Source organism: Pelobates fuscus, chromosome 5, assembly GCF_036172605.1.
Source record: "Pelobates fuscus isolate aPelFus1 chromosome 5, aPelFus1.pri, whole genome shotgun sequence".
Taxonomy (NCBI): domain Eukaryota; kingdom Metazoa; phylum Chordata; class Amphibia; order Anura; family Pelobatidae; genus Pelobates; species Pelobates fuscus.
The window spans coordinates 216,724,125-216,751,467 of NC_086321.1; the positions used below are offsets into that span (position 1 = coordinate 216,724,125).

Below are 27,343 nucleotides of genomic sequence, written 5' to 3' on the forward strand. Positions count from 1 at the left end.
GTTCCAACCTATTCCACAGAGATTTACAATATTATAAAGGGGAAAATTTTACAATAAATGAGACAACATTTTACAAGAATAATAGTATGATGTGGACCCTGCTCAAACAAGTTTACAATAGCAATATGTATCTTCCCTACATATTAATTCCTATGTATTTTTTTCATATTGAAGGAAAAAAGCCTGGCAATACTTGTATTTATATTAAAAGAACACTATAGGGCCAGGAACACAAACATATACTCCTGATTCTATAGTGTTAAAAACACTATCTAGCCCACCTGCCCCACTCCCCTCTAAATAAAGTAAAATCTTACCTTTATTCCAGTCTGCTTGTTCTGGCTCTACTCTTGATCAGAAGTGATGATTTTGGCCAATCACAATGCTTTCACACAGTAAAGCATTGGAAAACCTGACATGGGCAATTCTGATGATCTCTGGGGAGGGGGGGGGGGGGGGGAGGTGGTGAGTACAGCCAAACACCACCCTGGCCAACCAGCATCTCCTGATAGAGATTGAATCAATGCATCTCTACGAGGGAAGTTCAGTGTCTCCATGCAGAGGGTGGAGACACTGAATGTCAGTGCATTAAGCTGTAGTTGTTCTGGTGACTATACTGTCCCTTTAATGAAAATGATTCCCCTTTTATACAACATTTCTTCTTATTAAAACACAATTATAAATAAATTGGGAGTTAAAGGACTACTATAGTGCCAGGAAAACATACTCGTTTTCCTGGTACTATAGTGCCCTGAGGGTGCCCCCACCCTCAGGGACCCCCTCCCACCAGGCTCTGGGGGGAGGAAGGAGTTAAACTTACCTCTTTATCCAGCGCCGGGCGGGGAGCTCTCCTCCTCCTCTCCTCCTCCTCGGCTGAATGCGCATGCGCGGCAGGAGCCGCGTGCGCATTCAGCCATTCCATAGGAAAGCATTCACAATGCTTTCCTATGGATGCTGGCATCTTGTCACTGTGAAAATCACAGTGGGAAGCGCGGAAGCGCGGAAGCCCTCTAGCGGCTGTCAATGAGACAGCCACTAGACGCTGGATTAACCCTATTATAAACATAGCAGTTTCTCTGAAACTGCTATGTTTATAGAAAAAAGGGTTAATCCTAGCTGGACCAGGCACCCAGACCACTTCATTAAGCTGAAGTGGTCTGGGTGCCTATAGTGGTCCTTTAACCACCCAAATGGCTTGCCATTAACATGGCTATTTGTATTAAAGAGAGATTTCTCCAAGTTTTCACAACTTACCTGTAGTAAATGTCTCATTATTATTCACTCAATTTCACAAATCAGAATGCAAAAATCCTCAAGCAAGACAAATGGTGTTTCTCAGATATTTAAAATGTTAAATATATTTCTTTTCTCTTCAATATCCCTCTCCAGTCCGAAGCAGATGTTGAAACAGATGAAAGAGGATTTAAAATGTATGACGGTAAGTGAAATATCTATATGTGGATTTCCTTGATTTGCATTGGTGTGAAACATAAAAAAGAATTTCAAAATAAACTTCTGTTTAGGATTATTCATGTGGTAAATTTAGTTCAACTGCACACATACATAAAGTTGTAGTCAAAATTATTCAACTTACATTGAAAATCAGGTTTATTGTCAAAAATTACAGACTTTCTGCTGTTTGCAACGAACAAATCAAACAAAAGCAATTGAAATTACACTCTACAATCAGGGACGAGATCTCTCATCTCTCTCCATCCACCACAAATGTTTCTCCTAACCACACTCCCTCAGTTGCCCTACGCTAATTTGCACCCGATAAAGCAGAAGAGGTTTCTGCTCTGCTCCATTCCTCCCACCCCACCACCTGTTCCGTGGATCCCCCCCCCCCTCCTTTGTCAGTCCCTCCATTGGCTTCCCGTAATATATAGGGCCCAATTTAAGATCCTGACACTTGCTTACAAATCTCTACATTATTATTATTATTGCCATGTATATAGCGCCAGCAGATTCTGTAGCGCTTTACAATATTATGAGAGGGGGATATAACTATAAATAGGACAATTACAAGAAAACTTACAGGAACGATAGGTTTAAGAGGACCCTGCCCAAACGAACTTACAGTCTTTAGGAGGTGGGGTATAAAGCATTCATTAGTGAGCGCCAGAACTGCAAGGAAGTGTTTTTTTTTTATAGTCTGCACTCAGACCCCATGCACTGGCCATGATTTCCCCTCCTCTCTCCAGTTCACCTGTAGAGGCCATGTTGCTTAGTTGCAGGCGTATAGAATGGAATATCCCTCTTTGATGAAGATATTTCCAAATATTGACTATTGTACATAACTGTGCACTGTGCTTCTTGTGTGGCATTTGCTATTTGAAATATTATTATTATTTTATTATTTATATAGCGCCATCACATTCCGTAGCGCTATACAATGGGTAGACTAACAGACATGTAATTTTAACCAGACAATTGGACGTACAGGAACAAAGAGGTGGAGGGCCCTGCTCAAAGAGCTTACATTCTCTGTTTGGTGGTGAAGCATTCATTTTTTACTAACAAGGGTGTACTGACTATTTTGCAAAAAATTATACAAAAGTTACTTTAGTTGCAATTATCAAATGCACATCCTTGGGGGAAAAAACTTAAAATTTCTTTGGAACACATATCCCCTATTGTCTGGGTGAGATCCACTTAACATACATAATAGATACAAAAAGCATATAACTGTAGAAATAACATGTGTCTGTTAGTATTGGGAAAAGATTCTGTTCCTAGAGTCTCAACTGTAGCTATCTCTTTAAAAGCATTGAAATATGAACAGCAAATTTACACAACTAAAAAAGTGATTTCAAAAGCTTGAAAAGTAGGGTTACAAAACTGACCACAGAATGTTTAGCAACTTTAATGTGTTAGAAGATTGAGGGATTATGGAATGAAAGGTGGCAGGTATGTGTGTGCTTATCCACATTCACCATTATTGTACTAGAAGCAGCAGGAAGTGTGTTTGGTTGTGGAGAGGCAGGCGCAAAGTGGTACTATGCAGGAAATTCAAAGTACCTTTGTTAGGATAGCACTGTCTGCGGGGTGGTATGAAACTGCACCATCACACATGCAGGTTATCATTGATAGCAAAAAGAGTTGTGGGATACCACGTCTGCATCTCACCAAACATATAATTGTGTGATGGTGATAACTATAAAGGATACAGGGATATATGATATCTTGTGGATCCAGTCAGGCTCATTTATCACATGTCCTTCATTAGTGGAACTATCTACACAGATCTGTGCACTTTGTGAGCAAAAATGTGTTTGTACTTGCCCCATAGACCAAAGTCAGCCCTCTCCTGCTGCCACATGATTGAAACGGATGTCTGAGTAAATTTCCTTGAAGTCTTCGTAGTGAAACCATTTTTAATCTTTTGATATAGTAAACTTTAGCAAATGTAGTTTGTGCATCTCTTATTGATGGGGCTTGATAAAAGGATTTTAAAAGGAAAAGAAAACACCTCCTAATTTTAGGATTCACATTTGTTTTTTTGTAAGCGCTTTTATTTCAGACCCTTTATTATGTGTCTCTGAGTAATGTCTTTGTGGATGTGAATTCCTGTAAATCATTAGGTCTCTGACTAACAAATTATATCTTTTGTAAATGTGATCATGTCTTTGACAGTATGTGACTAATTCAGTTTCTCTAAGTTGTTATTTATTTTCTGGTTATCAAGCAAAAACAACCATTATTACTCCACATGTTAACTACAAATGCTTGTGATAAGGTCTGTCTGCAAAACAATGCTTCAGGAAAACTCTGCCCTGCATGTTGAAACAAACAGACAAAGAAATGTCAAGACGTTGTAGTTCAGTACTTGTGCAATCATGCAGTATAAGATGGGCAACATTTGGTAGAATATGCTATTTGTGCATACACTTATCAGCCACAACATTTAAACACTGAACGGTAGAGATAATAACATTGATTATATTGTTACAATACAAGGGGCTGAAATATACGAGGTATCAAGTGAACAGTCATTTCTTGAATTTCATGTATTTGGGGGCTGTTCCCTGTATGAAGTGGTTGTGGCTACCAAAAGTGAAGGACAGCAGGTTAACCAGCATCAGGGTCATGGATGACAAATGCTCATTGATGCATGTGGGGAGTGAAGGCTAACCTGTCTCATCACACAGAACTACTGTAGCTCAAACTGATGAAAAATGTAATGCTGGGTGTCAGTACACACAGTGCATCACAGTTTGCTGCTTATGGGACTGCAATGCCACAGATCGGTAAGATCTTCAATGGTTCAATGGGGACGTGAGTGTCAGAAATGGCCGATGGAGCAATGGACGAAGGTTGCCTGGTCTGATTAATTACGTCTTCTTTTAAATCAAGTGGATGGCCTGGTGTGTTCACGTAGTATACCTGGGGAAGAGATGGCAGCAGGATGCACTATGGGAAGAAGGCTTGACACGTACCACTTACCTAGAGATTGTTGCATACCACATACACCCATTCAATGCAATGGTGTTCTCTGATGGCAGTGGCCTCTTTAAGCAGTATAATGTACCATGCCACGCTGCAAAATGTTCAGGAATAGATTGAGGACCATGACAAAGAGTTCAATGAGTTGCCTTGTGTCACGATGCTTACCTGTTAGACACCATGAAAATCCTCTTCATAGGTCACGTGGGCCATTTGGCCGTGTTGCCAGCCACCACATAGACATGTGGAAGTTATTGTTGAAATACTTACCAGTTCGACTACCATCGAACCACTCATTTGGTCTGCACCTATGGTTCATGAACATCACAGTAATTGCTCTCTTGTCGTCCCTGTGTTCACTAATGAGTCAGAGTTAAACCATCAGTGTTCCTAACCTGTACCCCTAGTGCTGGGACTCTATGGGGAACTCCTATACGGCTATTGCTGCGCATGCGCTTTAGGTCTCCCCCTGCCTGGCATCGGCACTGGATTCAGGTAAGTGACTGAAGGGATTTTAACCCCTTCAGCCGTGTGGGGGGGGGGGGGGGGAGCGCAAGGGAGGGGGGCACTGCAGGATTCTACAGTGCCAGGAAATCGGCTTTGTTTTCCTGGCACTATAGAATCCCTCTAACTCAAGAGAAAGCAATTGGCCAGAGGATCTGCCTTGAATAAACTTCTCATTGAGCTGCATTAGTAAGTTTTTAATTGGACAGTCACAAAAAGTCTGAGTTGGGGAAGTGATCATTTGCAAAGCTTATCCCCAAAATAAAATCAAGAAAAAAATCAAATGAAAAATTATATCTCTTTAACAGTATGCTAGTTATTGTAGAATTGAATCTCCCTAAAGATGTTTCTTGTCTTGTGCGATTTGGTCTTGGACCACCCTTGCAAAGATTGATCATTATAATCTAAAAGTTTAATGCAGAATTGTGTACAGAATATTAACACTATTAGGTTCTCATAGTCTGTCGCATCACAACTGTGACTTTTCACTATAACAACAAACATTCTCTAACACTCCTGTCTAAAATCACATTAATTCACCATTCTTATTCAAAGTCTAAGTATAGGTTCATTTTCCTATTAATTATGAAAAAGTGGGGGGGCAGGGCCGGACCGCCGAGCTGGACGGTCGCAGGCAGTAGGAGCTCCTGCTGCCTCAACTTTAAATATGCCGGAAAAACTTAATTTTAGCCAAGAAACGACCGACCACCATCACGCCTCAAAGCAGAGGGCTTGCTGGAGCCAGGGTGAGGCTGGCTTTTTAAGCTACAGTCCCCTGGAGGTGAAGACTGCGATACCCAGGCCTTCTCCCGCGGTGAGTGGAGCGGACGGCCGACGCACCACTATCCCGCCACACAGCCCCCAGACTGGGACTCGAATTTGAGCGGATCCGGCCCTGGTCCCCCCCCCTATGGACCGGGGGGGTGATCCCGGTCCCCACCCGGGGGCATAGCAGCCGGAAAACACAGGCGCCGCGGACACGCTTGAGGGCCCGACCGCACCACACAAGATGGCGACTGCCAAGTGCACTGAGGGCACTTAAGCCTGAGATGACGGAGGCCTCACTCTCCCGCAGCTAGCCAAGCGATATCTCACCTGACAGAGCAATAAATCAGAAGACAGACAGCAGCAGAGGCTTACTGGACACGGAGTAGCGGAGACACCAACCTGCAGGGACTCGGCTCCATACCCACGAGTCTGCCGCCAACCGAAGGGAGCCACACACCAGAAAAAGCAAACCACCCAATGCCGATCCTGAAGACCGCTCCACCCGACTCCCAATAGTGGCGAGCCCAGGCGACACATCTGGAGAGGTACCCCAGCCTGCAAGACTACCAACACTGGGTCGCGCTGAGGGGCTGAAACCAGCACTGGCCGATTAAACGCTCACGGCCACCCATGAAGCAACAGACCCACCATGACAGCGATTCCTGAAGAATATGCTGCTATACGAACTCTTAAACGGACTGGGTGATATTATGATATAAGCTGTCTGTAGATAGCTGCCTGGCTTTAACATATATAACGCTTACATGCTACTCTGACCACAGCATACTGTTTACACCTCACTCATCATAACATGTATCATGCTAGCGCTTAGGGCACCCTACCAGTGCAGAAACTGCTAGCCAACCTGCACTCACACCTCGCCTGCAACAACTATGTTGTAGGCCATACTGTCTATTATGTGAACCCACAAGCTGCCTGTAATTATAACACGCACCCTTGCCTCCCCGGGTGAGTCACTAAGGAGCAATCCTGAATAAGCACCATCAGCACGCAGAACACAGCGCCTACACACGTGTACCGCATCTACTTGTTTAAATAATTTTACATATAACCTGTATATCCTGCCTGCATAACTCATATAACCAAACGACTTAATATTGTTGTACATCTTCTTATCAGAACGCGACCTTTTAAAAAAAAAAAAAAATGTGCACATACAAACGCATACCCCAATGTACTTATTGTCTGACCAACACGAGGATTGCCTTTGGGGTACCCCGTGTACAGCTGTAACATCTTATGCACTGCAAAAAAAAAAAATTTAAAAAAAAAAAAAAAAAAAGTGTATTAATTTTTCTGTATGTGTACTGTAGTACTTGAAGCCTTGAATATGGATGACATGATGACCACTGTACATTCCTGGATAAAACACTCTAAAGATGCTGGGACCACAAGACAAAACCAAAACGATATCCCTAGAAAATCAGATGGAGTCTACTTTTTAATTATTGAAGGTTTTCTTCTATATTCCTACATGTAAGTACAAAGGAGCAATGATATTTAAACAGGAGGTTTATCTTTTATTAATGATAATTTTCTGACACCGAGTATAGTAAAAAATAAAATATCTATTTTTTTCAGTGGTAGTTTATATTGTGTGAAATAATAGATTGTTGACTTCAAAATATCTTTTCATTTTACTGCATAGTATACATACTTAACCCACACAGTTTTGTGAATGGGTAGCTAGTGATAACTAAGAGCATCAGCTGGCTCTCTTGCCTCTCTTAGCTTATCAGTGGTGAGCCTCTCTCTTTGAATCCTCAGTCCATTGCCAGAAGTCAGGAGGACAAGCAAAAGGGAGCCGTCTTGGCAATTTGGCCTTAAGCGATTTGTAATTAGATTAGCCCCTTAATGTAAGACAGCACCCAGAATCTCGTGGCACCATAACAACTTCATTGAAATGTAGTTGACATGGTGGCCAGAGTGTTCCTTTAAGATTGTTAAGTAGTGGTCATGGGGGGCGTGGTTTGGCCGCGACTGAAGATGGCCGCTTAGAGAAAGAGCTCCGACCCACGCAGCAGCTATAGCGGGCTCACACATCAGCACGGCACGGATATGGGGCGCACTAAACGCCCAGACGGCTCCCAAACCCCCAGGAACCCGGCGACTGCCGCACAAACGGGTCCCATGGCCGGGTACCTGGCTCCGGCGACGACCGAACACCACGTGGCCGCGGGCGCAAACATGGCCGACTCCCCGGCTCCCTCACCAACCTCTGAGCCGGCTGCACCCACGCTGGCAGAAATTAGTGCGGACATAAAAGCGATCAAAGCCCTAGCAGCAGCAATGGTCACCAAGACTGACATGCAGACCCTCTCTGACAACCTACACGCGGCGATCCGCATAGAGGTAAACTCCCTCAAGGCCGAAATTTCCACACAGGCCACCAGGATACAGGCAGCTGAAACTTCAGTACAGGCTATTGGGGAGAGAGTTGAGGCTTCAAATCTGGCCATACACAGACAAGGCAATATCCTTTTACACCTAAGACGCCAAACTGAAGATCTTGATAACAGGGGCCGCAGATCTAACATAAGGGTCCGCGGCATGCCAGAACCCGACGGGGCAGAGGTCGTAGAAGCTACATTACAAACGCTGTTCCGCGACATACTGGGACCAGATGCACCAGACTCCATAACGTTTGACAGGGCGCACAGGGCGAATAGAGCACGCACGTCTGATAACATGCCAAGAGACATTATATGCTGCCTGCACTCCTACAAACTGAAGGAGAAAATAATGAACAAGGCCCGCGCAAGACCCACCTGGCGATTCAATGGCGCAGAAGTAGCTCTGTACCAAGACCTGTCTCCCCTTACGCTAGAGGCCCGCAGGGCCCTGAGACCCATCACTGCGCTACTCAGAGACAGAGGGATCCCGTACAAATGGGGTTTCCCCTTTATGCTTTTGGCCAGACATCATGACGACTGGTTAACGCTACGTTGGCCAGAGGAGGTACCCAGGTTCCTACAGCGTCTCAACCTACCACCTACGGAGGTCACTGACTGGATACTGGGGCCAATGGACCAGAGGCAAGGAACCCACACCCCGAGCCAGCATCGCAGGAGGCGAGACATCACACCAAGGCGCCCACAGGCCCGCAGGCAACTGATACCCACAGACCCGGAGGAATAAGGTGGTGGCCCTCCCCTATTCTCACCAGGCAAGAAAGACCGACCACGACGAGCACAACATACCACGGCCTGCAGATGACCACTGAAGCCAACGCTATCCCGTGTACTGCAGAAGACAGATAAGTACTGTACGCACATACACACATTTGCGGGAACTTTTGCATGACCAAGTATCGCAACACATTCCTAGCATGCCCCTGGGGACGGGAGGCTATCCCGAGTTGATTGGGGAGGGGGGCCTGATGGGGGTGGTACGCGACACTGGGTTTGCTCGTGGGTGGGGGCCCTTGCAAAGACTATCCCACGTGTGTACATAGAACACGAACTGTATCGCTATATAAGACTACTGGTTAATTGCGAGACTCTTGAACTCCTGAAATAATGTGGTTCTGCTGATGCTACAAATGCGATTTGGTCATGCCATAACATTAACTTAACTGCTACCTGCAGCCCTAATTGTGAGATGGATGGAGGGGGTTGGGAGGCGAATAAGGGGACACATACCTATACATAGTTTTTGTTTTATTTTTATTGTCAATGTAATGCAGGGCAGTGGCGGGTGGGATGGCTCTAGAGGTGGGAGTTTGGCTGGGTTACTAATGTGCCCTAGGGCTATGGGGGAAGCGGGAAGGAAGTGAGGAGTTACACTGGGACTAAAACTATGACTCTATTGGTAGCACATGGTCTCGGGGGTGGGGGGAATGCGGGTGGGTTTGGTGGGGTGGGGAGGTAGGGGGTTCATGGGAGGTACTGAGGAGTGACGTTATCTATTGGCTATAACGCATTAGGGAGGGAAATGTGTATCCCTTGCACTGCACAATAAACGTCAATTAGGAAGTTTGCACACATGGCTGACAGACATGCACATACCCGGGGCGCCTTGTGTGCCCCCCCCCGCAGACGGTTGGCCCCGCTCATGACTCTTGAACCAGGGGATCCGGGACGGGGACCACTGTGGGAGACGGGGAAACCCGGGATGCACTCCCCATGTAGCTGACCCAGCCTGCTGAAACCCACGACCCGAGCTAACCTAAAACAGACATGGACTACTCACCCAGACATAGGGAAGGACCAGCTGCCGCTCACACCGCACAAACCTACTGAATGTTAACCCATACCCCCATAGGACGTGACCGTACAGATCGACATTCTCATTTTCATTGAACTAGCCATTGATTTAAAATTAGTAACAAGTGGGACACGGACATCCCTCTGAGAGATCCACACACTATTACACCACTAGACTCTGAGCCTCTGCTGCCTACCTGGCAGTGACACTGGGCCTCATCGGTCTCACCACCACCCCGACTCATACCTGTGTAGACCAAATTACTGGGGGACCCAACACCGCGGCTGCCCTAGCTTGCTAGGGGACGGTACGGTCTTGTTATCCACCCAGCTACACAGGACCCCCCCGTATTGTGGGGATAATTCCATTTCTTGTTGACGTCACGCCATTGAGCACTCGCACCGGGGGCCCCCTGGGACGGACTGAATTGGGAGTGGGCCGAGCCGCCCCCATCTCGTGGGAATTTTAACTCACGAGGGCTGTACCCTTCCTCTTCCTTAACTGTACTTGTATTCCTTCTCCCCCCCTCCCCCCCCCCTTCTACCGGCAGTTGAAGTGCGCACGGGCTACCGGACTTGGAACACCTAAAAGCGACCACAGTAGCACCAGCGCCCTCGCCCACACTCGCCCCATGGCATACACAGCAGCACCTCTACATGTCCTGACGCAGAACTGCCGAGGCCTTAACACGCCTGAGAAGCGCACACACCTCCTAAGAGAACTTCACCGCAGACGGATCTCCGTGGCAATGCTACAAGAAACACACCTCAAATCTTCCGATACCCACAGACTGAAGGACAGAGACTACCCAGTCAATTACCATAGCACTCACCCTGAAGCTCGAAAAGTAGGAGTGGCGATACTGATGGCCGCGAATCTTACATTCACTCTGCTGGACCAAAAGGCAGACCCTAACGGTAGGTTCCTTTTTATCAAAGGCACGATTGCAGGAAGGAAATACACCTTCGCCTCTATCTATGCGCCAAACGCAAAACAGGCAATGTTCTTGTGCAAAACATTCCGCCAACTGGCAATATTTGCGGAAGGTTCGCTCATCATAGGGGGGGACTTCAACGCACCGCTTGACCCGTTGATGGATTCCTCGACTGGACACAGCAGCATACCTCAATCCGCGATTAGGGCTATAAAGAAGACCATGCGAGACTTGAGATTAGTAGATGCGTGGCGGACCATACACCCGACAACCCGGGACTATACACACTACTCAGCCATACACAGGAGATACTCGCGCATTGACTATGTCCTTATACAACAGGAGGGCCTACAATACTTACAGTCAGCTACAATCACACCGACACCATGGTCGGACCACGGCGCAGTGTCCATGAAATTGGACTCCCCGATGTTCAGACCCACTAGGACAACGTGGAGGCTAAATGAGTCGCTCCTGTCGGACCCGGAAGTGCAGGCACTCTTGACAGAACAGCTCACCAACTACTTCAGTGAAAACGACACGGAGGATGTATCGAAGGTGACGCTATGGGAAGCACACAAGAGTGTACTTCGAGGCCATCTCATACGGATTGCCTCTCGTAAAAAGAGGGAATCGCAACAACAAATGCTGGATCTCACCGACCGGATCTCCCGACTTGAAACCCAACACAAGCGATCGCAACTAGAAGAGCATTATCGCTCACTCCTGGATGCTCGCAGACAATTGGCGGAACTGGTAGCCAGCAAACATCATAGGGCGACGCAACGATCCAAAGCCTTCTTCTACATCCATGCCAACAAAGGTGGGAGACTCCTAGCCCGCATGATCCGACCCCAACAAACCAGGGCGCAAGTACACGAACTACGGAAGACTGACGGCACACGTACACAATACCCGGAGGCAATTGCCACTGAATTCTGTAAATATTACCAACAATTATATAACTCCACGCAGTCACCCCCAGATGCCCGCGGAGCAGAACTACAAGACGCGACAACGCGCTACTTACAAGGATTTCAACCTGATGCCTTAACATCGGCAGAAGCGGAACTACTAGAGGTCCCGATCACCACGGAAGAGGTTCAAGCGGCGATTAAGGCAGCGAAGAAAGGGAAGGCTCCGGGACCAGACGGGCTCTCAGCGGGATACTATAAGCTATTCAGAGATATTCTGACTCCACACCTAATGGCAGCCCTCAACCGACTTCAACAAGGAGATAAATTCCACCAGGAAACACTAGCAGCTACCATCACGGTGATCCCCAAACCCGGCAAAAACCCTGAAAACTGTAGTAGCTACCGGCCGATCTCACTTCTTAACACGGATGTGAAGCTCTTCACCAAGATCCTTGCCACCAGACTACAACAGTATGTACCGCGCTTAATACATCCAGATCAAACTGGTTTTGTACCGGGAAGGGAAGCCAGAGATTGCACACTCCGAGCATTTTCCATACAAGCACTAGCCCTTAGAGAGAAATCGGGCCTACTAATGCTCTCAACGGACGCCGAAAAGGCTTTTGATCGGGTGAATTGGGACTTCATGATGGCGACATTACGTAAAGTGGGACTAGGAAATGGGATGGTGACTTGGATAGAGGCGCTTTATACAGACCCCAGTGCCAGAGTGAGGGTGAATGGCGCGCTTACGGACGCCTTCGCCATTCACAATGGCACTCGGCAGGGCTGCCCATTGTCGCCACTCCTGTTTGCCATCACGCTGGAACCATTTCTGGATAGGGTGAGACATACGCCAGAGATCAGAGGATTTAGGCATGGGAACCAGGAACATAAGGTAGCTGCATATGCAGACGACATGCTCTTCTTTGTGAACGACCCAGCTAAATCCTTGCCGGCCCTGATGCGAGAATTTGACGCATATGGCCAGTTGTCGGGGCTGAAGCTTAACTTAACTAAATGCGAACTGTTAGATGTCTCAACTACGACGACTATAGGAGAGCAAATCAAACGCAAATATCCCTTCCATTGGTGCCAAGACCAGATGCGATACCTGGGAATCTGGATGCCCAGAAACCCGAAAGAACTGTATGCCAGGAACTACACCCCCCTTCTGCGCACAATACTAAACGACCTTAAGAGTTGGAACTACGATCACATATCCTGGCAGGGTCGTATATCAGTAATTAAGATGAACATTCTCCCACGGCTGCTCTACTACTTCCACACCATTCCCTGGCACGTTCCACCGGAATTTTTTACGTCTCTTAAGTCGGCGGTGATAAAATATGTCTGGAAGGGAGAAAGGGCACGGCTCAGTTTTGACAAGCTATGCCTACCTAAGAATTGGGGGGGCCTGGCCCTACCGGATATCCGCAAATACTTCCATGCCGCGGTACTGCAGCGGATCAGGGACTGGCATACAGCGTCTGATAACAAACTATGGGTGGCACTAGATAGAGAAGGCATGAACAAAGCCCTTTACAGGCTCACATGGCAAGGCTCGGCGGATGTAACATCGAAACTGGGCGCTGAATCACCCATCACACAAACGCTAAAGACGTGGTCTCTCATAAGACGAAACCTACGCATCTCCCCACAACCGAGCCCCCTGATACCGATGACTCATAACTCGGAGATAGGTGGAGGGCTCCACAGATCTTCCTGGCCAATAGAGGGAAACAACGATTATGTCCCGATATACGAGGTCCTAGGCAACTCTGGAATACGGAGCATTCAGGAATGGAGTGGAACACCGCATCCGACGCTAATGCACAGATTTCACTACGCTCAATTACGGCATTTTTATTATAACCTCCCCAACAGGGTAGCACTACATAGAGAACAGACGTGGTTTGAACGCCTCTGCACGACCGGCTCCGACGCGGACGGCAGAGTCTCAGTCATCTATCAACAGCTTATAACAGGAGATCGCACACAAAACACGGCGTTCAAGAGAAGATGGGAAGAGTTGACGGAAAGGACATTCACTGAAGCACAGTGGGAACAGATACTAATATTACAACACAAAAGCTCCATAAGTACCAACTACCAGGAGGTCAACTTTAAGCTACTCTCCCACTGGTATAGGACTCCATCTCTACTACACAGGATATTCCCGGGTACTACAGACACCTGTTGGAGATGCGAAACCCACACGGGCACAATAAGACACATCTGGTGGGATTGCGCAAAGATTAAGCCGTTTTGGGAAGATATACAAAGGGAAATGACAACCATCCTGGGAGACCTACCTGACTTCAACATAGAAATGGCCCTACTGCATCACACGGAAGGCTCAATAGCCCAATACAAGCGATCGATAATTCGACACCTACTGAATGCGGCAAAGGCATCCATACCTGCTAAATGGAAACAGACCCAACCACCGACTGTGACAGAATGGCTTCAGAGGGTAGAAGACATACACACGGCCGAGGCACGATACGCGGAACTACTCGGACGGAGCACCAAACACGTCACCACCTGGACCCCGTGGTATGTATACCTCTCTCGACCGGGAGCAGGAGGACCATAACGCACGCCATTGTACACAGGGTCCAGGGATGCCCGGGCGCACGTCGACGCACGGTGCCACTTTTACACCCTACCCTCCCTACCCTCCTTCCTCTGTCCCCCCCCCCTTCCCCTTTCTCTTTCTCTCACTATACAATGCTTCCACTCAAGCCCACGCGACCTACTTCTAGGACACCGTGGCGGCGGCTCGGGCTAGGCCCGAGGAGGTCGGGAACAGGGGCACCCGACTGCGAGGAGGCACAAATTATAGGCATGGAATGTAGTAGATTTCAGGAAGGCGAGCCAATGTCATCACTAAAGGCTAACTGACGAAACAACTAGGGAACAGAACATACACAGCAATAACCCCAAAGTATGACACACTAGACTGACAGGGGGACGGGAATACAACATAAACCCTGCAATACTCCAAGGCACCACATCAGGCTTCAGACTGCAGGACTACTACGATAGACGGACATACCCAAACCACTTCTGTTGCACAGGCGACTCCTGGAATTCTCTTCTTTAGGAGATCCCTGGTTAAGAATCGGATTAGAGGGGTGGCGTTCCTTAACTGTGAAACGTATGTGCTTGGAACTGACAATCTTAATTGCACCACAACACACCTAGTTCAGCAAATACCTACATATCTCCGACACTACGCCCAACTGGGGTCACGTAGGATCTTACAGCTCCATGTGCCCAACATAAACATGTTTGAGATTTAAGTTATTATCTAGTTTCGTAGCCATAAGGTCTATATGCCAGGTTCCTTAGTGGGACCAAGGAATGGGGCCCTGAGATATCCCCTGGTTTAAACCCGCTTGATCGATTACTGATGTTACTGAAACTGTTTTGGCTCGTGAAGATGCACCTACCTATAATTGTTTAAATTGTTTAATTTGCCACAATTGCTTATAATTTACTGATTGATTAACAGCTGTATAATGCCTACCGTATGTTGGATAATCAGAAGACAACAACGCTTACTTTCAGTGCTACTCTCCGAACTGACTATACGTATTTACACTGTTGTGGTGTAAGTATTTTTGTGATTCTGTACTCACCTGATTGTCCTAATAAAGAATTTACAAAAAAAAAAAAAAGTAGTGGTCATGGCTTTAAGGAATATGATTTCAGTAGAAAATATGAAGATTAATGCCATAATAGTCAGCCGTGGTGCATATAACCATACATGTTGCTGGTTGGATGTTTAAGGTTTGTAAGAGAAATGACACACTCACTGGAGCAGTTAAACACGCAGTTTTCACTACTGTGCCACTGGTATGCAACTCCAGACATGCAGCTGTTAGTAAACTGCAAATAGCATATATGTTTGCCATTTAATCCCTATTGTGTCCAACAAAGTTTGAACTCTCCTGGCCAAAATTGTTACAGGGACACTATAGTCACCAGAACAACTACAGCTTATTGAATTTGTTCTGGTGAGTAGAATCATTACCTTCAGGCTTTCCAGAGAAAATGCAGTGTTTACATTACAGCTTAGTGATAACTTCACTGGCCACTCCTCACATGGCTGTTAGAGATCCTTCCTGGGTCATGGCTGCCTAAAATGCATCCAAACATTCAGTGTCTCCTCCCTCTGCATGCAGACACTGAACTTTCCTCGTAGAGATTCATTGATTCAATTCATCTCTATGAGGAGATGCTGATTGGCCAGGGCTGTGTTTAAATCATGCTGGCTCTGCCCCTGATCTGCCTCCTTGTCAGTCACAGCCAATCCTATGGGGAAGCATTGTGATTGGATCAAGCTACCACTTCTGCTGAGGTCAGCAGGCAGTGGGCAGGTCTAAAGGAAACAGAGCCAGAGCTAGCAGCTCCATACTTGAATACATGTAAGATTTTACATTTTTTAGGGAGGCATGGGGGGACCAGGGTGGCTAGATGGTGGTTTTAACCCTATAGGGTCAGGAATACATGTGTGTTCCTGACCCTATAGTGCTCCTTTAAACTAGGTTGTCATAGCACATATGGTAAAAATATGATAATTCATAATAAAATTGTATTTATGTTTCTTGATCTCTCTATCTTGAACAATGTTTACTAAAAGCAATCCTTAAGGCCACGATACAGGCATGCCAGTACTTGAGGAATAGATTGGGAAATATTGCTCCATGCTCTAGTCCAGGGGTAGGCAACCTACAGCACGTGTGCCATGCACGGTACTCGAGGTGTCTTTGCACGGCACTCAAGGCTGCTAGAGCCAAACAGGTAAAGGGCAATCCTCAATTTATGCATTGCAGCACATATAGGAAGTGATCTCAGATCACTTCATTCTAGCACTTGTGAATGGGAATCCACACTGGAGTAGAGCAGCCCGTAGCTGCTGTGGCAGCTTCTGTTCTTGACCAGTACCTGGCCAGCCTGGAACCCAGGGAAGCCACCCACACTGTGTAGATATACACAGAAATGCAGAATAATCCTCCCCTCCTACAAATAATACGAACGGCCCACACACAAGCATACACACAATCCACACAAACTGAACACCACTGACAATCCACATACATGCACACAATGCCACATGCAGCCTCTCACATGCAATAACCCAAACAGCCCCTCACATACACACACTACCAAACACACAATGTGACATATCCATACACACACACACAATACCCCAAACAGCCCCTCACATACACACAATGTGACATATCTATCCACACACACAATTCTACAAGCAGGCCCCATACACAGCCCACATTCAAAGGTATCATACATGATACCACAAACTACTCATGTACATATACAATGTAATATCTTATAAACGCACAAATACAACGATACAAAGCAACTGCAGTATAAATAACACAAGCAAAATAGGGCAACATGCACACCTCAATAAAAAAAAAAAAAGACCGGCACACTACAGGCCATCACAATCCTATTTCGGCACAGTGCTATTAAAAGGTTGCCTACCCTTGCTCTAGTCAATATGTTAAGTTGACTGTTTTATTTATAGGCCTGTAAGTAAAATGAGTTGTGTTCTATGTTTGTTTTTTATTTTATTTTAATAAGTTACCTCTTATAATTCCATGATCACAGGCCCTTGGACAATGTGTTTAATAAGAAATACTTTCTGACTATTCCATATGAAGAATGCAAAAAACGTAGGAGGTATGTAATTGGATTTAATTTAGTTTAATGCTACATTTTTAAAAAATAAACCTTATTAGATATATTACAAAGAGAAGGGGAAGCTTTTGATTTACTAGCAAAATTGAACATAACTATAGTAATTGTGCTAAAAACTAATTTTACACTTACCAAAATGTGCTGCATATAACCATTTTTAGAATACAGCTAATTGCAAATTTCCATACCTTTAAAACATATAGCTGAGGTCATGTTAGGATAAAACAATTTACTGTGCAGGATGCATGTATAGGCATTACAAATTATGAATACTCCTGCTAAATGATAGTTGTTTTGTAGCATAATTAACTCTTTAAACATTCTAGCATTAAAGCAAGTATGTCAAACTCGCTGGTACATGCCTAATGGTCCAAGCAGAGTAGGCTCCTGCTCTCCCCACATTGCAGGTGCCTACTCTTCTCATGTGTCAGTGTGTCTGTATGTGTGTTTCAGTCTGTCAGTGAATATGTGTGTGTCAGTGGGAGGATCAGATTTGGCACAGGGTGTTAGAGAGGCATGCTGTGGTTTAGTAGAGGGTGGCGGGGGCTGGGATTTAGTAGAGGGGGTGTGCTGTGGTTTTTTTTTATATTGTACTTTTTAAAATAAACCTATGTTTCTATGAAAATGTAAGGTGTTTTTTTTTTTTTGCGGCCCACATAAACTTAAACCTTGTTTATGTGGCCCGTGCCAGACTTTGAGTTTGACATGCTTGCATTAAAGGATTATTGTAGCGGAGCTCCCTATACCTCAGCTGGGTACCTCCGCCAAAGGACTGCTTCCTAGCTGGAACAGGGGACAAACCGCAGCACTTCTGCCCACAGTCACTGTGGCTGGACTGGGGCCATGGAACCGCTCCTTACAAAGACTTTCCCTGTTGAATCTCCTTCAAGATGGAACAGCAGACACAGGAGCAAGCTTTTTTCCTGCAAACTGGAACAGCAGACACAGGAGCAAATCTTCTTTCCCTCCAATAACAGGACGACACACAGTTTTGGAGTGTAAGCAGGAACAGACTGAGCTGGGGCTTTATTGTTTCTTTTATACACATTTCTCAGCCAATCAGTAACGTACAGTACAATCAGACACTCCCAGCTAATGCACACAAACCCTCCCCTCTGCCTGTGATACAATTACCTCAACACAATAGACTAACTTAATTATCACAGGCAGAAAAATGTACTTTTTACACATTTTCTATAACTTTAAAATTACACATCACATTCGCATAAAACTTACATTATTAGAAACCGCATAATTATGCGAACAACATATCCAAAATTCATTTGAATCCGTTCAGCCGTACGGGAGTTAGCTGGAAGTCTTATTTGACAGACTGCAGCATGGCTTTCTTGCCCAAAACAGTTTCATAGATTTTTGCTGTGCAGTCGGTCCATTCACTACAATTCAAAGACCGTTTGAATGCACGAATGGGGCCGTTCATACAGATATGAAATGTTAATGTGGTGTTCGAATAGTCGAACACCATTTGACTCCATTCGAAATGTCGAAGTCCCAGAGAAGGTAAAACTGCAGCGGTGTTTGTACTGTCGAGTATCTGATTTTAGATCCATGTACTCGACGGCAAAACACTGCTGGTCGCATTCGGCTGAATTAAAATGGCAGCCGCGTGTTTGTTTGTCGAACGGCGGCCACTTGGACTACTTTGGCTGCGTCCGAAGTGCCATAGCAAAAGTAAATCCTTTCCCAAGGTAGTTAAAGGGGCAAAAGCAGTATAATCAAATCCAATATGCCCAAATAATGTTTCCAAAGGGCAATACCCCAGGGGCCATAGTCCTGGGGCAAGAGGCTGGCAAACAGGCCCCTCCAAAAAACAGTGTTGAGGTCACTTTCGCCACAATTAATTCAACTTAAAAACAGTGTTTTTAGAAAACAGTATTTTATGGTCAGAAATATTCCTTTTTTGTGACCTTCCACAAAATAATGTACAAAAAGAAAGGATATAGCTAAAACTTACCTTTGTTCCTGCACCTAGGCCAAGTTCTTCTACAGTATGATCATCCTCAATGTCAGGGGAACAGATGTTCAACCATGCCTCCATTGGTTATCTGCGGCCTGCATGCTGTGCATGCTGGTGTCAGAAGCCAAATTTGCACAGAATTCACATTAGCCAGCTGGGTAACTAAAGACTCCAGGCACCATTACCACATCAAATCGCTAAAGTGGTCATGGTGCTTGGAGTAACCCTTTAGTTTGTTTTGAAGATACTTGTTCATGCAGGTTTTGGAACAGCATGCAAAAATTGGTCAGTAGACTGAAAGTACCATGTACAGGGCAAGAAATACCCAATATATCCCAAGATTAAAGAGAAAAAAAAATCTCTCTTTTGAACAGTACTCGAGTGTATGAACCACCAGATCCTCCGGGCTATTTTGATGGACACGTGTGGCCTATGTATCTTAAGCACAACGACCAGATGGAAAAGGCTGAAAGGGGAATAGGTAAACAATGACATTTCTATTTGTGTGTATATTATCTAAGTGTTTAATAGTTTACTACTTTACTCATATAGTTACTTAAAGGGACACTCCACTTCCCAAATAAAATAAATAAATAGAAAAAACTGTTTGGTTGATATACTCTCAATGAAAACATTATTATTCATGCAGATGTATAGAGAACAGCTTGCAAAAGCTGCAGCTCTCTTATCTGAAGCCTTTACAAGCCCTCCTATTCTAACCCAGCCCAGACTATTTTGGCTGTCCAATCACAAACTGTTACGTGACTTAATGAGAAATCTTAGCAAAGCATATGCTCTGGGCAATTGCCTGTCTTTTGAGTTTATTGCATGATTGCTAACCTGTTGTCTGATTGACAGCTATGGTGGTGTTACAAGGTTAATTTATAAAAGTGTCAATTTCTTTTGAAATCTGCAATTTTTCTGTAAAGTAAAAATATGGGCACATAAAGCACTTCAGCAAGTTTATGTGCTTAGGATTCTGGAGTGTCCCATTAATTAGATAAAAATCAGAGCTACATTAAGCCTCTTACTGTATCAATATGATGACACTGGAGAAGTAGAAGACAAAAATAAGAAAGTGAAACACTGAAATAAAAGGGAAAGCTTTCACAAGCTAGTAGGCCAACTTTTAGTGCCTACTCTTTATTGTTTACAAATGCTAAGCATGCTTGACCTTGATCAGTAGGAGACCACATACAAACATGCTGGGTGTTTATCTTTTAAGTCCACCATTGTTAATCTTTTATTTGATTGAATAACAGGATGTATATTTTACCTAGTTTTCTACCAACTGCAGTCCTGACCTGTATTCACCTGTTCTTGTCTGCTGTTGGATGCTTGGCTGCCTCTTGGTTAGTGCTAGTGTGGGAGACTTTCTACCGTTGGAAGCAACATTATTTCCTAATATTTTTTTAGTTTTAAGTATAAAATGTATAATTTTAGAAATGTTTTTAACTGGCTGTAGTTTCAGAATATGGTCGTCTGCTCTCATCGAGGCTACTAAGCAGGTGGGTCTTGGTCATTTTTTGTGTTGGAGGCCACCAAACAGGAATGCCTATTGTTGAATGTTTTAAACCCATTATTTTTATGTGTTTTTAGTTAGTTGAAGCATACTTTAGCTGAACACTTTAAAGGAACACTCCAAACACCATAACAACTACAGAGAATTGTGGTCTTCTGGCACTTCCCCAATTACAAGTGTCAGAAATTTTAGAATGGTTTGACTTATTGCCTGTGGTTTCCCAGGTGCCATTCCCTGCCTCGATTATAACTTAAATCTCTCTGCTAAAACTAAGCCTGGAGCTGCAGGATTTACCCCATTGGCTGAAAGCAAGTAGCTGATGCTCTCAGCCAATGAGCCTGCCAATGAGCTGACTCTGCACTGCAAGGCTTAGCTCAGGACAGCTAACGGAAGTTCCTAAGCAGAAGCCTCCAGCTCTCCTGGTAGCTGAGAGGAAGAGAGGAGTGATGCCCTGCAGACCCAGGTAAGTTACAAATTAAACGGTTCTAAAATACTTTGACTACGATATGGGAAAGAAAGGCACTATAGTGGTTATGAAGCTTGGAGTGGGCCAGATTAACACAGGAGCTGATGGAGCTGCAGCTCCAGGCCCATGCCTACGGAATAGGCCCATTGATTTAAAAACAAAACAAAAAAACTGTCTGACAATTAAATTAGTTAAGGTAAAGCTGACTTTGCGCACTATGCAAATGCTATTGCTTCTTCAGTCTCTCTAACACTGTTGCATGTTCCCTTTCTTCAACACTCACTACATAAACTTTCTCTCTGTCCCAGGCTGTATAAGAGGAGCTTCTGCCTGCTAGTAAGAAGGTTAGGAAAGGAGTGGACCAGCGAGTGCTAGGGGACAGTCCTTAGAAAGCATAGAGCTAGCGCAGCATTAGATGTATTTATGCCAAGCTCTGGGTGCACAGTATGCACTTGGTTGGTCATACTGCATGATTGGCAAATGGCCTGATGTGCATTCATGCCAGGCTAACCATCGAATTCAAGCATGTAAACTCGTACGGCCCACAATTAATATTTTTGCGGCCTGTCGAGCAGCGAGTTTGCCATGTTTACTAAAGCAGAGTAGGCACCTGCTTTCTCCACATTGCAGGTGCCTACTCTGCTAAAACGAACCAGGCCGCAGCGAGGGAGCTCAGTCTTCCTGCTCCTCACTGCTTCCTCGCACGTGCCCTCTGTAGTGATGCCGGAATATGACGCCATTCCGGCATCCAACATCACTAAACTGTGCGCATGAGGGAGCAGGAAGACTGAGCTCATTAGAGAAGATCAGGGAGAGGCCCCACACCAGCTCCCAAAGGTAGGGAGCAATAAATAAAATTATGTGAGTGTGTGCAAGAATGTGCAAATGTTCCACCTTCACAGGTTTTCAAGGAGTAGCAAGAGGATCCGTTTGGCACAGGATGCGGACGGTGCCATTATAGTGTATACCAGAGTGCCAGAATTAAATCATATTCCGGCACCCGGCATCATTACAGGGGGCTAGCGCGAGGGAGCAGGATATTACTCCTTGTGATTTACATCATGTGATGTCACGCATAACTAATTAATTATACCAATGATTAAGGCTGGTATTCTTTTTCCAAGAAAGGTGGCAACCTTAACTACTCTTCACATACTCTTGCTTAAAGGGACTCTCCAGTGCCAGGAAAACAATCCGTTTTCCTGGCACTGCAGGATCCCTCTCCCTCCCACCCCCTAATCCCCAGTTGTTGAAGGGGTAAAAACCCCTTCAGTGACTTACCTCAGGCAGCGACATGTCCCACGTCGCTGCCTGCTCCTCCCCCGCCGCTCCTCCTCTGCATTGCGTCAGCCGGTGGGCGAGACTGATCCCGCCCACCGGCCGAGGAGACCTAATGCGCATGCGTGGCAATGCCGCGCATGCGCATTAGCACACCCCATAGGAAAGCATTGAAAATGATTTTCAATGCTTTCCTATGGGGATTTGAGCGACGCTGGAGGTCCTCACACAGCGTGAGGACGTCCAGCGACGCTTTAACACAGATAATCTGTGTTATAGAGCAGGAAGTGCCCTCTAGTGGCTGTCTAATAGACAGCCACTAGAGAAGGACTTAACCCTGTAAGGTAATTATTGCAGTTTATAAAAAACTGCAATAATTACAGTTGCAGGGTTAAGGGTAGTGGGAGTTGGCACCCAGACCACTCCAATGGAAAGAAGTGGTCTGGGTGCCTACAGTGTCCCTATAAAGGAGCACTATAGGGTCAGGAACACAATCATGTATTTCTGACCCTATTATGTTAAAACCACCACCCTGGCCCCTCCTTGCCTCCCTAAATATAGTAAAATCTTACTTGTATTCAAGTCTGCCGCTGCTGGCTCTGCCTCTGAACTGACTGTCTGCTGACATCATCAGTAGTGGTGGTCTGAGCAAATTACAATACTTCCGCATAGGATTGGCTGAGACTGTCAACTAGGCAGATCAGGGGCAGAGCCAGCACAAGTCCAACATAGCCCTGGCCAATCAGCATCTCCCCATAAAGATAAATTGAATCAATGCATCTCTATGAGGAAAGTTCAGTGTCTGCATGCAGAGGGCGGAGACACTGAATGGCAGTGCTGCACACTAGGCAGTACTGCCCCAGGAAGAACCTCTAGCAGCCATCTAAGGAGCGGCCAAAGGAGTTATTTTCTCTGAAAAGACAGTGTTTACTGCAAAAAGCCTGAATGGAATCATTCTACTTACTAGAACAAATACAATAAGCTGTAGTTGTTCTGGTGACTATAGTGTCCCTTTAAGTTTGGAAGCTTAAGAGGGATGTATGGGAACAAACTTGTGTGGACTGGCTGACAATAAAATTAGTTTAGGTAATGCAGACTTTGGTCTCTCTAACACTGTAGCATGTTCCCTACAATCACTACATACACATTTTCTCTGTCTCAGACTATATACCAGGAACTTCTGCCTGCTAGTAAGAAGGTAAGGAGACAAGTGGACTAGCGAGTGCTAGGGTAAAGTCCTTGGAAAGCATGCAGTGAGTGCATCATTAGACGCATTTATGTCAAGCTCAGGGTGCTGCCTGCATAGTATGCCCTTAGTTGGCCAGCCTGCATGATTGCTGCAGATTGGTGCATTCATGCCAGGCTGACCTTCCAATTCTTTGGACAAACATGCCCCCTTTTTGGGCATGTTCACCCCCTTTTGGCAGGTCTGGTCACGTGATTCGCACCAGTGGCACACCCTTTTACCCTGCCCATTGACTTCCTGCTTCACTGGACACTGCTGTTAGGGGATATGGATTTACTTGAAAGATTAAAGCATAAATCAGAGAGAGATTAGCATAGAGTATGTGTTTTCTTATAGCTGCATTCTATGAGTTTCCCTCCAGCACCATCTCCATCAGATCCATGACGCTTGGGAGGTATGACTGTTTTAGGGTTTTTGGTCGATAAGATTCCGTAATTAGGCCCATCATAATTGTCAGCACCAGGCCCACCGTGCTCTTAATCCGGCCCTGGCTCAAACATGGTCAGACCTTTTTTAGGAGACTGCCATTGAGGGGTATGCATTGTGGGATATTACAGCTTTTTAGATTCATAATCTATCACTTGGTTGGAGTACTGGTGGTATATGTTTGCCAAGCTTTAACCAGCTGGTGTTCTGCAATCATCTGTTTTTGAAAGCTGAACAGGCTGGTCAGTATTTGTGGAATTTCACATTAGGAAAGTTGAAAAATAAAGATGAGTCTTATTTTCAAAACGTATAAGATAAAGCACATTCTGCAGATGCATTAACACTATCGTCAATATTTCTTATGTTCCAAAGCCTCTAAAGTGAATTGTTTGTATGTTTTTCTGTTCCTTTCATAGTTTACTTGGATGGAACCAAGTTGGAAGATGACATTTATTCTTTTGTTTTTGCTGATATAAGAAATGCAGGTAAAATTACGTTAGTCATTAATATTAACTAACAAGTACAATTTGGAGAATGTTGAGATCTGCTTTATAGAACACATCAATATAGTAGTGAGAACTCATGTTTTAATTCTAACAAGATTACCGGTACTTGTCAAAGAAGTTAAAATATTTATGGATTTTTCAATAAAAATAAATATGTTAAGAAAAAGATTTCTGAATATCACAACTACATGAACAATCTATTCAATATATAAAATATTATGGATTGCAGCTGGTCAATTCTTGTCTATCCTCAGGATTGCAAATATCAGATTTTTACAATCTCATTTTATGCACACAAACCATTCAGTGTCTTGTGGGTTTGTTCACTGAACACATATTGTTGTGAATTGAAAACCAAATGGCAACATTTAGGCAAAAATAGTTGATTTTGTTAATTGTCCACTTCTGTTATAGTCACAGCCTTATTTTGAATACATTTTTGCTATTTGGTTTTCAATTCAGCATAGTTTGGTGTTTAGTGGATATACCCTTAAGTCATTCTCACTAATTTACCTGTGTTAGACAGTCATGTTGTTTGATAAAGTGAATTATTATGTTACTGACATTTTTTAAAGCTAGTGCTAAGTCAACATTTATATTTTCCATCAGACAAACTTATCATGAGACAAAGTGGGTGTGCTATGCATACAAGGCTTATTATTGACTACAGTGATAGATCATACACCCTGCTGGGTGACTTAAGTTCATCACCATGAAAAAGTCAGTGAAATAGCCAGGGCCGGCGCTACCTATAGGTAGACTGGGCGGTGGCCTAGGGCGCTGTGCGAGAGGGGGCGCCCGCAGGGGCTGTAATACTGTCTGAATCCCCCATGAGATTAAACTGGCAATGTTCACTCTGTGTGCGTGTGTGTGTGTGTATGTATCAGGCAGTGTGTGTATGTAAATGGCAGTGTGTGTGTGTATCAGGCAGTGTCTGTGTGTATGTAATAGGCAGTGTCTGTGTGTATTAGGCAGTGTCTGTGTGTGTATGTATTAAGCAGTGTGTGTGTATGTAAATGTCAGTGTGTGTGTGTGTATCAGGCAGTGTCTGTGTGTATGTAATAGGCAGTGTCTGTGTGTATGTAATAGGCAGAGTCTGTGTGTAATAGGCAGTGTCTGTGTGTATGTAATAGGCAGAGTCTGTGTGTATTAGGCAGTGTCTCTGTGTGTGTATGTAATAGGCAGTGTCTCTGTGTGTGTGTGTGTGGAATAGGCAGTGTCTGTGTGCATGTTTGTGTGTATGTATGTAAATGGCAGTGTGTGTGTGTATGTAAATGGAAGTATATCAGGCAGTGTCTGTGTGTATGTATCCGGCAGTGTGTGTGTGTAATAGGCAGTGTCTGTGTATGTATCAGGCAGTGTGTCTCTGTGTGTGTGTATATGTATTAAGCAGTGTATGTATGTAATCATAATACATTACAATTATGTATAAAGAACGCAGTTTGTTTCAGGGATGTGGAATTTATATCGCCCTTCGCCTGGGACACGCAGTTCTGGGCGTCGGATAAAAAGATTCTTTTTTGATTCTTTTAGGGCTGCATCGGAGAAGCGGGTGCCAAGCAGGGCGTGTATCTCTGGCAGGCATACCGGTATGCTGTAACTGGGCCTTGCTGCAGCTCACAGGGAGGTGGGAAGAGCGGCAGCATCCAACCGCTCCTCACAGTGGTTCCCAACCCATTCCTCAAGTACTAAATCCTGGACTGTTAGGGGTTACTTGAGAATTGGGTTGGGAACCACTGCTCTAGATTCATGGCAACCGAGACTCGGTGTGATGCCATACCTGGCAGCCAACAAAAGGCAGAGTGAGCATGGGACAGGCTGCTGCAGGCAATCTTTACTGTGTGTGAGTATCAGAGGATGTGTAGTTGTTGTGTGTATGGGTCAGTGTGTGTCAGTGTGTTTGTGTATGTGTCAGTGTACATTGTTTATGTGCAGTGTGTTTGTGTATGGGTCAGTGTGCAGTGTGTTTGAGTATGGGCAGTGGTGTATCCTGGTTTTGTGCTGCCCTAGGCAGGACAAAACTCAGGCGCCCCCCTCCTGCCCGCGCCACCCCCATCCAACCCTTCCCCCCGCCCGCACCACCCCCACCCTTCCCCCGCCCCGCCTTCTAAATACACACACACACACATTCACTTACAGATATGCATACACTAGCTAACAGAAACACACACACACTTACAGACACACTCACACTCACTAACAGACACACACTCACTAGCAGATACACACACACTCACACTAACAGACACACACACACGCACTAACAGACACACACTAACAGACATACATATACACACACTAACAGACATACACACTAACAGACATACATACACGCACACACACACTAACAGACACACACTAACAGACATACACAGACACACTAACAGAC

At 45.1% G+C, this 27,343-nt stretch overlaps 1 protein-coding gene across 3 annotated transcripts in view; it reads left to right on the plus strand.

The window, feature by feature from the left end:
- NMRK1 (nicotinamide riboside kinase 1) overlaps nucleotides 1-27,343 on the plus strand; it is a 51,789-nt gene that overhangs the window by 21,626 nt on the left and 2,820 nt on the right. For 2 of the 3 annotated variants that reach the window (XM_063457193.1, XM_063457194.1), the window contains 6 exons: nucleotides 1,390-1,438; nucleotides 7,053-7,215; nucleotides 17,443-17,514; nucleotides 19,885-19,991; nucleotides 24,865-24,933; nucleotides 26,488-26,837. In XM_063457193.1, the coding sequence (XP_063313263.1) occupies nucleotides 1,390-1,438; nucleotides 7,053-7,215; nucleotides 17,443-17,514; nucleotides 19,885-19,991; nucleotides 24,865-24,933; nucleotides 26,488-26,672 (645 nt within the window). In that variant the 3' untranslated portion in view covers nucleotides 26,673-26,837. Of the gene's footprint in view, nucleotides 1-1,389; nucleotides 1,439-7,052; nucleotides 7,216-17,442; nucleotides 17,515-19,884; nucleotides 19,992-24,864; nucleotides 24,934-26,487; nucleotides 26,838-27,343 lie in introns of those variants that run through there. The other variant, XM_063457195.1, reaches the window with a different exon arrangement.